A 12874-nucleotide genomic window follows, 5' to 3' on the forward strand; every position below is an offset into this window, starting at 1 on the left:
GGAGAAACCCCACAAGAAAGGCTGCTCAGTCAGAAACAAACAAAAGAGGCAGAGAGATGAACTGTTACAGCATCAAGGATCACAAAATCCTTAACACTAGACCCTCTTCTTTCTTCCTTCATTTCAACAATATACAAAGCTTCCGTAAATACAAAGACACGGGAGCCATGTTCACAACTGGTTGTTCCCCCCTAAGTTATCTATTAACTTGTATGTAACTGGCATACTTCTGGCTCTTCTACAAAAAAGATACAGGAGATCAGGCACAAAAATAAATGTGTGTGACGTTCTCTAAAACCTGCCCTGAAACAGAACAGGTCCATGAGACAAAGAACAACCTTGGCAGTGGTCCACCAGGGCCGCAAGAGTCTTCAGTCTTATCTTGGGGTCGTAAGTCCAAACCAGGAGGCGCCGGAGGGTCAAGCTATTCTCAAGGCCCAAATTCACACCCTGATCATCTTCTAACTGTAGCTAAGAAACAATAAAGACGGAATATTTAAGTACAAGTCACCAAATACATCCATCATTTCTTAATCCATGTAAAGTGAATGTAGAGAAGGGATCTTATAAAACTGAAGCAAGAGGTCCCTTCAAGCTATTAGTGATCTGTTTACAGGAGAGGTGGAACCCTGGCAATTAGCATTACTTGCCTCTCCTGAAGCTTTAGGGGTATCCAGACTGTACAAACAGTATTAGCAAACAGATTTTTTATCTTTTAATAGCAATAATGAAAAACCTTAAAAATTCCATATAGTTGCAGTTTTGTAACACTGCAAATCACAAAGAAATTAAAACATAAAGTTTACCTGGGAATGTAAAACAGAGAGCAATCGGTAGTACTCTTTTAGTTCCTGATGCAAGGCAGCACAAAAACTCTGCAGGAAAAAGTAGGTATCATGAGAGCACAACACAGTCCTCACACATCAACCCACAGGAACTGTGCAGGCACAGTGCTTTACAGCAGTTTGGGGTTCCGCATGACTTAAATTCTGGTTCTGTCAATGGTCTCCCCACGTTCAAGCACCACAACATCTATATTTATTGATGTTAGGAAGCTATTATCCCTTAGCAATGAACTTTGCAGAAAAGGAATGAAAAAATCAGGTTACAGCAAAGAGTGTATTTACTTTAGACAATAATCTTTTAAGATTATATTCCTTCTTGGGGACGCCTGGGTGGCTCAGTGGTTGAGCATCTGCCTTCAGCTCAGGGTGTGATCCCATCTGGAGATCGAGTCCCACATCGGGCTCCCTGTGAGGAGTCTGCTTCTCCCTCTGCCTATATCTCTGCCTCTGTCTCTGTGTCTCTCATGAATAAATAAAATCTTAAAAAAAAAAAAAGACTACATTCCTTCTATTTCTTCAGAGTAGAGTTTACCAAAATTTAAAAACTAGCAACGCCATGCCAGTTTCTCCCAATTTCTCACTGTTGTTTGTACCGCTCATTCTCCCCACCCACATTATTAAAAACACCGTGGACCTCTGTGATCTTAAATACTGCAAAGGTGTCAAATCAGAAGCTGTGAGAAAGACCTTCACATAGTCCTAAGACAAAAACTTCCCAGAATGAACTCTAGGATGGAATACCAAGCATATTCAGTGGGAAGAACCTGCAAATGAAAAAAAAAATTTTCTTTAAACACCAGCCTCTACACTTTTCTGTGTATTTTAAAGTGATACGCAATCCATCATCTCTAGGTTTATTTTAATGCATTTACATACTCTTCTGTGTTCACACTCCACCAACAGCTACCGTGAACAATTTGTAGTATTTAGTTACCTCTGTCAATACACACCGTGGTCTCTCTTTTCCTGAGTGGACCATGAAGGCTACAATATTCTATTATCGAAATTCATTTAAAAAGAATCCTCAGGCAGCCCCGGTGGCTCAGCGGTTTAGCGCCACCTTCAGCCCAGGGTGTGATTCTGGAGACCCGAGATTGAGTCCCACATCGGGCTCCCTGCATGGAGCCTGCTTCTCCCTCTGCCTGTGTCTCTGCCTCTTTCTCTCTGTGCCTCTCATGAATAAATAAAATCTTAAAAAAAAAAGAATCCTCTTTTTTAAGAATTACTTTCATATTGAGATTTTAAATAAACTAAGCACTCCTCAAAATGAATGGTGTCCTAAATGTTCTGATAACAATGAACATACCTGACCCACAAGTCCAAATGAACGGTCCAGGCTCCTCTGATCAGTGTATTTTCGGATTTTATTATGTAACCATCCCAACTCAGCAAGTCTGACTGCCGTATCCCTCAAAGATTTACTTAGGTTTGCCTGAAAAGAAAATACAACAAAAGTTAAAAATTAACACTAGATTTTCAATTATTATTTTTCTCAACTATTTGTACTTTCAGTGTAATTCTTCGGTTCCAACACATGGAACTTAAAAGTAACTAATATACCATCTGTAAGAACAGAACGAGGTTCCGGGAAACAAAAGCACCAGGCACTGGCAGGGAAATAAAACCTCCATGTAAATGTGGGGCTCAAGGAGCATCACTGAGGCATGAGTGGCAGCCCCTCAGCATGGCAGCAGCTTTGTGTCATCAGCTACCTCTTTAACAGCAGGGAGCTGCAAAAAGACTGCCGACATCAATAAGGGGCTGTGGGAAAGGAGGTTCTGGAAGGTGAACACAGGCAAGTGGAGGCACCTTATCTGGAACTGCGTCTTGAGAGCACTGCCAGAGAACACAGGAGGCAGGCACAGCAGAAGGGCCCCAGGACAAGCCTGTGAGCCACAAACACACAGGGAAACAGGAACCTAACTGGCACTCCCAGCTCTGAAGATCCAGCCCGTCACCCCATCACACCTCATTACGGCTCAGACAGGGCTGGGTTACTGCACCTTGGCCTCCACTTTGTAACAGTTCTCCGTGGTGCTCATCTTGATGTTCTTGCCATCTATGCCCTGGAAGACGTACAAAATGTCTCTGACCAGGGCTGCTTCAGTCACTTCCCCAGCACCTGAAGGACAGTTTTTGTAAGAGCAACACATTTTAAGAGGGAATAAATTTTAAGACAACACTAGTTTTACATTATGTATTTGCAACCAGGACAAAATTGTGAACCTAAAAAATGAGCTTAAGATGGAAAAAGTATGAAGCTCTAAGAAACAAGAATTTTCTAAGTATATGGAAAGCATATAATTTCTTATACAAAAAGTCTTTAAAAAAAAAAAAAGGCGCCTGGCTGGCTCAGTCGGTGGAGCACTCATTTCTTGATCTCGGGGTGGTGAGTTCGAGCCCCACGTTGGATAAAATCTTAAAAAATAAATGAACAAAGCAGTACATAGGAGCTTCATATATAACCAAGGAGCAATACACAGAAAAGGGAGCAGCACAAATCTATCAAAAAGGATGGGTAATTATCTCACAGCATCTAGAAAACTGTGCTGTTGGAAAACTGTGCTGTTACAAAGCATGCAGACAAATGTAGGTCCATTCTCAACCACATGAAGAGAAATGAATACAGTGGAAAAGTCAGGATTTCCATAAACCTTGAAACAAAAAACTAAGTCAGAATTTAGGTTGCAGCAATGACAAGGAGGCAATGCTCAGAAATCCAAGCTGTTAGTGGGAGGGAAAATGTAATGAGTATATAGTCAAGGTGAGCACTCCCAAAACCAGGGTAGTGAGGCAGAAGGTGAGGACAGGTTCAAGTATTCCATAAATATTAATTACATTGAATCCTTGGTAGTACTGTTCAAATGTCATCTACCTCTCATTACAGACCATTCTATTTTCTCATCAATTACTAAGAGACAGAAGTTGAAATACCCAATTGTAATTGTGGGTCTGTCTGTTGGTTTTCCTTTGTACATCTGAAGCTCTGTTAGCAGGTGAATATACACTTACGAGTACTACTTCTTCCTGAAGAACTGACCTTTTCATTGTTATGAAATGTCCCTCTGGCCCTGGCAACACTCCTGCCACTGTCTGGTTTGACAGTAATGCGTCCGTCCATCCTTCTATGGTTAATGTTTGTACGATGTGTTTTTTCATCCACTTACTTCCAACCTACTTGTGTCCCCATATTTAGAATGTATCTCTTTTGAGCAGTATACAATTGTCTAAATAGAATTTCTTTAAATATCTTTTTTTTCTTAATGATTTTATTTATTTGAGAGAGAGAAACATAGCAGGAAAGGAGAAGCAGACTCCAAGCTAAGCAGGGAACCCAATGCAGAACTCGATCTCAGGATCCCGGGTACACAACCTGAGCCGAAGGCAGATGCCTCACCAACTGAGCCACCCAGGCGTCCCTAAGAATCTTTAAAATGAAGTATCTAATCCACGCACATTTCATGTGACTACGGACATGTTTGGTTTAACTTTACCACACTGCTGAATGTTTGCTATTTACCCTGCTCTTCTTTCCTCCTTTGCTCTTTTGGATTCTTTCCTCCTTTCCTCTCCAGCTCTTTTGGATTAATCAAGGATACTGTAGAGTCCTTTTTTCAGTTAGCTCTGTATATCACACAGGCCTGAAGGCACTGGTTAGAGATCAGGAGCCACAGCAAAAAAAGGAGCGGAGATGGGCATGCTCATGGTCTGGAAGCCAGCCTCCCAGCCAAAGCACCCACAAGCAATTATGTGGTACAGGACAGACACAGGTGGGCAGTGTGGCTGCACAGGCTGGGCCTCAAACACTGGGCTGTACTCCCAGGTCCACACAAGACACCCCTGGTGCTCACCTTCTACGCAAGCACAGATAGTAGCCAGAGGGATGTCAGAACCTGGAGATTATGAGCCGACAATGAAGCCTATTCCTCTATTCGCAGATGCTTATGTTTCAAACACTGCTATTCATAGGGCTCTCTTGAAAAAAACTCAAACATTCTATTGGAATCTAACAGGGCTTTAAAACTCTTAATGTGTCCACTTAGCCATCAAATAATCTTCAACATCCTAGGCACTGCCAGACTTCCCAAGGTACATCAGACCATACTTCAGCATCTGAACCTCTCACCATGAGAACAACTACTCAACAACTGTAAGCAAGGACTCCTCATTAGTATTTTAAGATAAGGGAAGCATAAATTCTAAATATGCAAAAAAAAAAGTCTACATTTAAGTCTATCCTTACTCACCACCTGCATCCCCTTCCCTCCTTGGTCTTGTCACGTTGCGAGAAACAGTGTTTGGGATACCTTTTGAGGTAGTGATTTGTGAAGAAGGCTGGTTTGTAGTTAAAGTCCATGCAAGACGTGACCCCAACTGCTGCCGAAGACAGTCTCCCACTCCAGGAGCATGATGAGGCTGTCTGAAAGAAGGAAAGAGCATTTCATATCTCCAAACACCCAGGCTACTCACTTGAAAGACAAAACATTGCTGGAAATTCTGTTCATATTACTATATTGAATTACATAACATTAGAAATCTGAGCTAGGTGAGTGACATCGCCCTACTCAAATCCATCAACTAATCAGTCCAAGGGCTCTTTGGGACCTCTAGGGTGGCATCAGGCACCTCCTACGTATTTCTTAGCATAAAAATCAAAAGCTATTTGACTTTTCTTTACAAACACATAGCATAGGTTACCCATCTAAAACCACTTTGAAATTCACCACTAATTTTAACTTCAAACTTAACAGCTTTCATCCATCCAGCATTTGTGATCACAGAAGTAAAAAATCTGGAGTGCTGTCCCCTGTTCTATATGCTCACTAGTCTCCCAGGATTTTGCAATTTATCTTAAAAATGTACAAATATAAAGTCAAAAGCAAAAGCACAAAAGGTCAAAATAGCTTTTGATAATTTGGAGAATATGTCAAAGCTGCTGTTTTGGAGGTGCCTGGGTGGCTCAGTCGATGAAGCGTCTGCCTTCAGCTCAGTTCATGACCCTAACGTCCTGGGATTGAGCCCCACATCGGGCTCCCTGCTCAGTGGGGAGTCTGCTTCTCCCTCTCTCTTCCTTCTTGTGCTCTCTCTCAAATAAATAAATAAAATCTAAAAAAAAAGAAAGAAAGAAAGAAACGGCTGCTCTTTGAAAATCTAAGACATGACAGCTGATTTCTGAGGACATATGTTCTGACAACTGCAAAAAAAACATATCGCTTCCTGGGACTGCGCCACACAAATGAACCTCCATGGAGCAGACTGATTACTGATAACTAGAGCACAGCTCTCCCTCTTTTTTATCTTCAATGGGGGGGAAAAAAGTCATTAATAATACTTATTAAACTATGACTTTCAATACAGTTCTAAATTTAAGAGAAAAATTCTAAAGGACCACTTCAGCTCAAAGTCCTCTATACAGTTCTTTTTCACAACAATTATCTCAAACTCTAAGGTAAAAATGACAAAGTCTGTCGACTGTTTCAGCCAGAACATAAATCAGAGATTAAATCTGAAAAATATATCCTGCTGTCTTTCTAGAACACCAGACTGCATTTATAACCTATGTGTGCTACACACACACAAGATTCTAGTGATATGAACATAACTGTATTAACGTAATTTCCTATGACACTATGCTCATGTGAAACACCCATGACGATGAATCTCTAGTCACTGTTCTGTATAAATACCTACTGGATGACAGTTTGCTTTAATGTGATCACCAGGAATGAACCATGCATAGAAATATGTAAAAAGACAAGGAAAGCAAAGTTCCAAGTCCACTACCGCATCAGCAGTGGCTTCATTCCCAACCACAAACTAGATCTCCTGGAAACATGAGATCTGACCGCACATTAACCATGCGTTCCCGGAGCTACTTATCTTAATTCTCGAGCACTACAAGGTGCCATAATTCTCAGTCTGAAGACCTCAGTACTTGAGGACAAGAAAGCTTTATTTCAGTTTACTTATTTTTTAAACAATAAAGAGAATAGCACACATGGGTAAAGGAGACCAATAATCACTGAAGAAACTATGGGAATCCAGCAAGGGAAATGTCAATCAGTTACCTCAAAATGAAAGGCCCATCCTATCATACTTCTGAAATAGGGCCTTACTACTATGCACTTGCATTAACAAAGTAGAGTAGGCCAAAAAAGATTACAGTCAACCATGACTAGAGAGGAAAGAATTCCCATTTGAAACAGAGAAGAATAAAATCCTAAGAGGAACAATCAATGTGTGCAAGCTTGATTTACCCTGGAAGGAGAGACTGCGGTGTTGGGGTCGGGCCATTTAAGGTGTACACACTTATGCTACTGACGCCACTGCTTCCCATGCTACCAGCGCTCTGGGTCGACTGGGTGCTGCGGTCCTGGTAGTTAAGCGGGAGCGTCTGGGGCCTGGCGTAGTAGTAGGGAGTCGAGTGAGCATCTCTTGGTAATGCTTGAGCGAATAATGCAGCATAGCTAGAAACCTGAAAATGAAGTCCATTAAGAAATACAGAGATACAGGGGCACCTGGGTGGCTCAGTCAGTTAAGCATCCAACTCTTGGTTTCAGCTCAGGTCATGATCTCAGGGTCATTGGATCAAGCTGTGCATCATGCTCCTCGCTCAGCACAGAGTCCATTTGTCCCTCTCCCTCCCCCCACTTGTGCTCTCTCTAAAATAAGTAAATAAAATCTTCTTAAAAAAAGAATACAGAAATATAAAATTACAGAACACTTCCCAAATCAACAAAGATAATTTGTATTCAGATTTTAGTTCTTTCTGTAATTGATTTTGTACTCAGTAGGCAATAATTTAGTTGTTATACTTTTGAAATATGGCAGAACTGATAAAAGTTTCACAAAGTTTTCTAAACTCCAAAACTGCCACAGGGTCTGGCAACTAAAAACATGTTCCTCAGAATCCAAGCAAACTAAAACCCAAACAATCATTCAAATATTTTTGCAAGTATGGCATTATCCTATAATGGAAGACGGCTCCTTACTCAGACGTAGGCTTTCAACATAAACAGGCCTCCTGCACCACACTCCTCCCCCATAGGCCCTCAAGTTTCTGTAGTGGAGCACCTTCTTGCACAAGACACTCGGCTCGCAGCAGCCAGACGGCTCTTCCAACACCACGTGGGCCAGAAACTAAACCCGCGTGGCAACAAAGTTCGTACTGGTATGACAGTAATTAATGTTCATAATGATATCTGAAGACACAAGAAAACCTAAAAAGTCCTCTAACTCATACAGAATTGAGTATTAATATGCAGCTATGCTCCTATTAACAACTTGTGAAAACTGTTTTTATGCTCTATTTCATGGGACATTCTTGTATTTGAGGTAATAATGTAACTCTGGAAAATATCTGAAGGAAAAGCAGTAAGTGCCCTGTCTAAAGAAAGAAGGAAAGAAAAGAAAATCTCTTGACCTTCTAGGACTACCAAGAAAACTAGACAAGTTATTTCTTTCTCATTATTTTCTTAAGTAAAGAACCCAATTCCTATCAAAATTGGTATACTTGCCCTAACTAGACACTAAGCATGTTTTAAATAAAGGCACTGGCCACCTGAGTGGCTTGGTTGGTTGAGTGTCCAACTCTTGGTTTCTGCTTAGGTCGTGATCTCAGGGTCGTGGGATTGAGCCCCAGGCCAAGCTCCCTGCTCAGTGAGGATGCTGAGATCTCTGCTTGGGATGCTCTCTCATTCTCCCTCTGTCCCTACCCCACTCTCAGTTTGCACTCTCTAAAGTAAATAAATAAACATTTAAAAAAGAAAAGGCACTGAGCTGCCAACAGCCTCTTACCTTGTTCGGCTGCTTGCGCGGATCTTCACTAAGGCTTAGCAAGAGGTAGAGAATTGACCATTTATTTTTCAAAACTCCCTGTTTAAAAGGAAAACATTAAAAGAACAAGTCTGTACTACTCTCCAGCTTTATCTTTCTCCTAAATGATCCTTATTTCCAAAATAGAAACATGTTGTTGTTTTTTTAATTCACATGGTAATAAGTCTAAGTGTGTTCATATTTCAGGTATGACAAACAGTGCTACCCAATAGAAGGCTGCAAATAACATTTTCAAGAGGTCATGAAACTAACCAACCTCCTGAAACTAACCAACCCCAAAGTGCCTAATGAGAACATGTGTATAAATTACCCAATTACGGAATAACAGCAATTCCCCTTTAAAATACTTCTTAGAATAACCAACTTCCTAAATGTAGTGATTACAAGAAAAATGCCATCATGAAACAGGTGAACGCTTCCCCTCCTTTATCAAAGTGCCACGTAGGCCATAAAAGAGAATAATTGAAAGAAAAAAAAGGGAGATTCTAAAGTATACAATGTAAGTCTCAGCACCACGTATACTGAAACTCAAGGCTCTGCAGTAAGAGTTCTCAAAACAAGCAGTACCTAGGTTTCTATGTAAGGTTATCATATGGACTCCATTACTTTCCAATCGCGTCTCACTCCACCATAATAGCCCACCCTCAATACATGTTTCCCAAATTTACAGAGCATTTCTACTCCATTCATATGACCTTACCTTTTAGATGCACAAGCTGGAATACATAAATAGCTTTATTTATAAAACCATGGGACGGTTACTTACTTTACACAAACTCTTCGTTATATAAAATATTCCTCTAAAGTTTCTTTAAAGAAAAAGCTCAAAAAAAAAAAAAAAGGAAAAGAAAAACCTCATCTCAGGTATTTAAATTATGGTCTCACTTAAAAAGTTGATTTACACACAATTTTTTAGAAACAAGAAACTCACCAGCCCCGACAGAGTCCTCACTCTGGTGGCAAAGAGACAAAGGAGCAGATACACTCTGGTGGGATACGTGAAATGTCAGACATGGGTGAGGGGGGAGGTCACTAAAGTGGCCCATCATTTATGAAAGGATCCCCAGAGAGGGCAGGGTCTCAAAGAAGAATGGGTGATGCAGGCACAGAGGAGGGAGTAGGCATGGCCTTTTCAGGGCACTGAAGACAGATCACCCTGGCCAAAGCCAGGCAGAAGCATGGACACCAAAAGTAGAACAATGCATCAGATTAAAAGGGTCTCCAGCGTGGGACCAAGACGTCCAAGCAGGAAGCTTCTGAAGGCATGACTGTATCTGCTGACTGTCCCCAGAGGCTGGACTGCAGGAGACAGAATGAGATGCACAGGAAACTGCAGTCATTCAGGACAACATGGTCAAGGGGGAGGCGGACACTTGGTCTCTGCAGCCACCCAGGCAACCTTCACAGCCCCCTGTGGGGAAGGTCCTGGACTCCCTGGGCTCAGTGACACCACGGGTACAGGAGCAAGGCCTGAAGCCCATTTGCCTGCCTCCAAAGCGCCGCTCTTCACCAGATCCCATCTCCTTGAAGGGCTAGGAAGCAATCAACTAACAGCACTGCCACATACAGTAGGCCTGCGGGGGACGTCCTCAACATGTCACCTCCTGTAATCGGCATAACCACGTGGGGACACAGGCCTTATTCTCCATAAATGACAGAAGCAAAGGTGAAAACCTAAACCACCTACCTACCTCATAGAGCCACATGCTGGGATGCAAACTAAGGTCTGTCTGCCTCCAAAGGGGACAAATGAGAGGCATGCCTGAAAAGGACAACTAACGAGACTTGGGGACACAGCAGATGTAGGGAGAGGAATCGTCAATGTGACATTCAGGTTCCTGGCTCTTGGGAATAGACCAACAACATTATCATTCACCAAAACGGCAAACATAGAGGAAAGAGCAGAGGTGTGCATGAGTGGCTGTGAACGGACGCCTGGAGGTATGAAACAAGAAAACACAGGCATGTTCCTTCCTGGTCTGAGGCTACTGAGCTGTAAGTCCCTGAGGGAGTGTCCCATGGAGCGTCAGGATGCCCAGGAGGCTTTGGGAAGACAGCGGAAGTTTCACCCACACAGTGGGAGTCCTGGGTTAGACCTATAACTCTCACTTTAGAAATAAAGACGATATGCAGAGTGGAGAGCAAAGGAAGTTGTCAAAGTGAACAAAGCTGTGCACCAAAAACTCATCAAATGGCACATACAGAGGAGGAGGCATCATTTTTGTTAACATGAACGGAGCAGGTGTATAAAGGGCCAGGCTCAGCCTGAAGAGCCCCTGGCACCGGGCAGCTGCAAGGAACTGTGGACAGACCAGGGAAGCAGGGCGGCACCAGGCAGGCAGGGGCCATCAGCAGCAGGGAGGCCTGAGGGGCTGCAGAAGGCACAGATCACCAGAGCCAGGGAGCCTGGCACGGGAGGTGGAGGGGCGCAGGGGTGCCTGGCAGGAAGGGATGAATAGCCTGGCACCACTCCTCACTGGCCTCAACCCTGCCATTTCCAGGCAAAGCCAACCAGAAGCCACAAAACAAAGAGAGCCCTGGGGCTGCCACCTGCACCTGTCAGCCCTCCAGTGCACAAAGCAGGGTGCAGAAGGGTGGGGTGGAGACCTGCTGAGCAACCAGGATAAATAACTCCAGAATCACAGATGTTTTAAATGCTTCTAAACTACTTTAGACCCTGTTATCTCGGATTCTGAAATCTTAAAGAACCATGATTCAGACAGAAAACTTCAAACGTACACACAAATTGAACTTTAAATGTAAGAATACACATTAGTGCACCCTAAGATCTGGAGAAACATCAAAACAAAGCGGTTAACTGACTCCAGCCGACGACACAGAATGCTTCTCCCAGCATTCATACCCTACTAAGGCTCACCTCCTCCACGGGCCAGCCACCCGCAGCCCCCACGACCCTCCACACCTCCCATACCACACCCTCACCACCTGCCCCTTTCTCCCGGCATGCAGCACAACTTTTTGCACCTGCTGCTGCCCTCACCGGCCATCCTCCCTTCTCCAGTTCTGTCAGCCACATTCCAGATTGCAGCCCAGGACTACCAAGACCCCTTCCCCAACATCTCTATACCACACCAGATCCCATTTGCCAAGTCCTGCCCACGCCTCACACAGGAGCACAGCCGAGAAGGGCTTTCAATGAAAAGGCAGGATCAAACTTTAAAACCAGGAACTGCGTGTTTTAGCAAAAAGATGGGAGCTGTTAATCTGCACATATTTTTCTAATTTGTTTAATTACTAGTGTTCTATTATCGTGTCCTAATATTGTTCATCCAACAACAAAATGTTCAAAATCAGAAATTTTTAAGTTATTCACTATAACAGCACCAATTCGGGTGTGATGAACACTAAAGTGTATCAAGAAGACAAGCTCTTGCAGCTATGGGTAGTCAAGACTTCCACCAGTGTGCTTCCTCCCTGTGATGGGACGAAGCCACCTGCACTACAAACTCAGGTGTCCATAATTCCAATTACTTTCCCCATGTGGCTTCCATCTTCTTTATAAGCAGTGTGGCATTAAATGCAGCTAAAAATTACATTTAATATTGAAAAGCTCTTAAAAGCCAAACACAATCTACATTTAAAACCCATTCCCCAGCATAGGAAAGTGGATGTGAGACCACAAGGCCCCAAATGGGTCTGATGGCCTCACCCCAGTGGGACACATGGTACCTGTGAATGCAACTTTCTGTGCAGCTCTGAAAATAACGCAGCATCCGCTTCTCTTCTCTGACGGATAACTGAAAAGTCAGAAAAGAAAAGGACTGTGTTAATCACATACTCTAAAATCCCTCTTATGATCCTGTTTCACCCATGGTAACAGGTTAACTGATGTCTGAAAAGAATCCTGAGCTTAAGAATCAAAATAATTAGCCAACAAGTGGCATTTCAGCTCTACCTATTTGGTCAATGCATTTAATCTCTCTGACGTTTGTAAAATATGGATGTTATTAGGCAGGAATCAAGGAATTTATAAGTTAAAAGGGACCTTTTAGATTCTACCTACAAATATTAATAAGCAGTCTAGTGAGGCCAACTACCACCAGTTTAATTCATTAATGACTACGTGAAAGGAGAGATGTATACTCCTGTAGGAGTGGTAAATTCAAATACTGTGGGAGTGGTAAATTCAAGGGCAATAACAAAAGTTTATCATTCATGATAGCTTACATTAA

At 42.7% G+C, this 12874-nt stretch overlaps 1 protein-coding gene and 1 long non-coding RNA gene across 4 annotated transcripts in view; one reads left to right on the forward strand and one right to left on the reverse strand.

Moving 5' to 3' along the window:
* Positions 1-12874, reverse strand: part of TUBGCP3 (tubulin gamma complex associated protein 3) — a 76811-nt gene that overhangs the window by 51441 nt on the left and 12496 nt on the right. For all 3 annotated transcript variants that reach the window (XM_025441329.3, XM_025441331.3, XM_025441328.3), the window contains exons 3-10: positions 12372-12439; positions 8643-8720; positions 7103-7320; positions 5093-5265; positions 2849-2967; positions 2152-2277; positions 807-875; positions 339-471 (exon numbers count right to left, since the gene is read on the reverse strand). In XM_025441329.3, the coding sequence (XP_025297114.1) occupies positions 339-471; positions 807-875; positions 2152-2277; positions 2849-2967; positions 5093-5265; positions 7103-7320; positions 8643-8720; positions 12372-12439 (984 nt within the window). The remainder of the gene's footprint in view (positions 1-338; positions 472-806; positions 876-2151; positions 2278-2848; positions 2968-5092; positions 5266-7102; positions 7321-8642; positions 8721-12371; positions 12440-12874) is intronic.
* The window catches only part of LOC112656130 (uncharacterized), a 34960-nt gene continuing 26885 nt past the window's right edge, over positions 4800-12874 (forward strand). The window contains exon 1 of the long non-coding RNA XR_003134141.3: positions 4800-4995. This is a non-coding gene — a long non-coding RNA (uncharacterized LOC112656130). The remainder of the gene's footprint in view (positions 4996-12874) is intronic.

Source organism: Canis lupus, chromosome 22, assembly GCF_003254725.2.
Source record: "Canis lupus dingo isolate Sandy chromosome 22, ASM325472v2, whole genome shotgun sequence".
Lineage (NCBI taxonomy): Eukaryota > Metazoa > Chordata > Mammalia > Carnivora > Canidae > Canis > Canis lupus.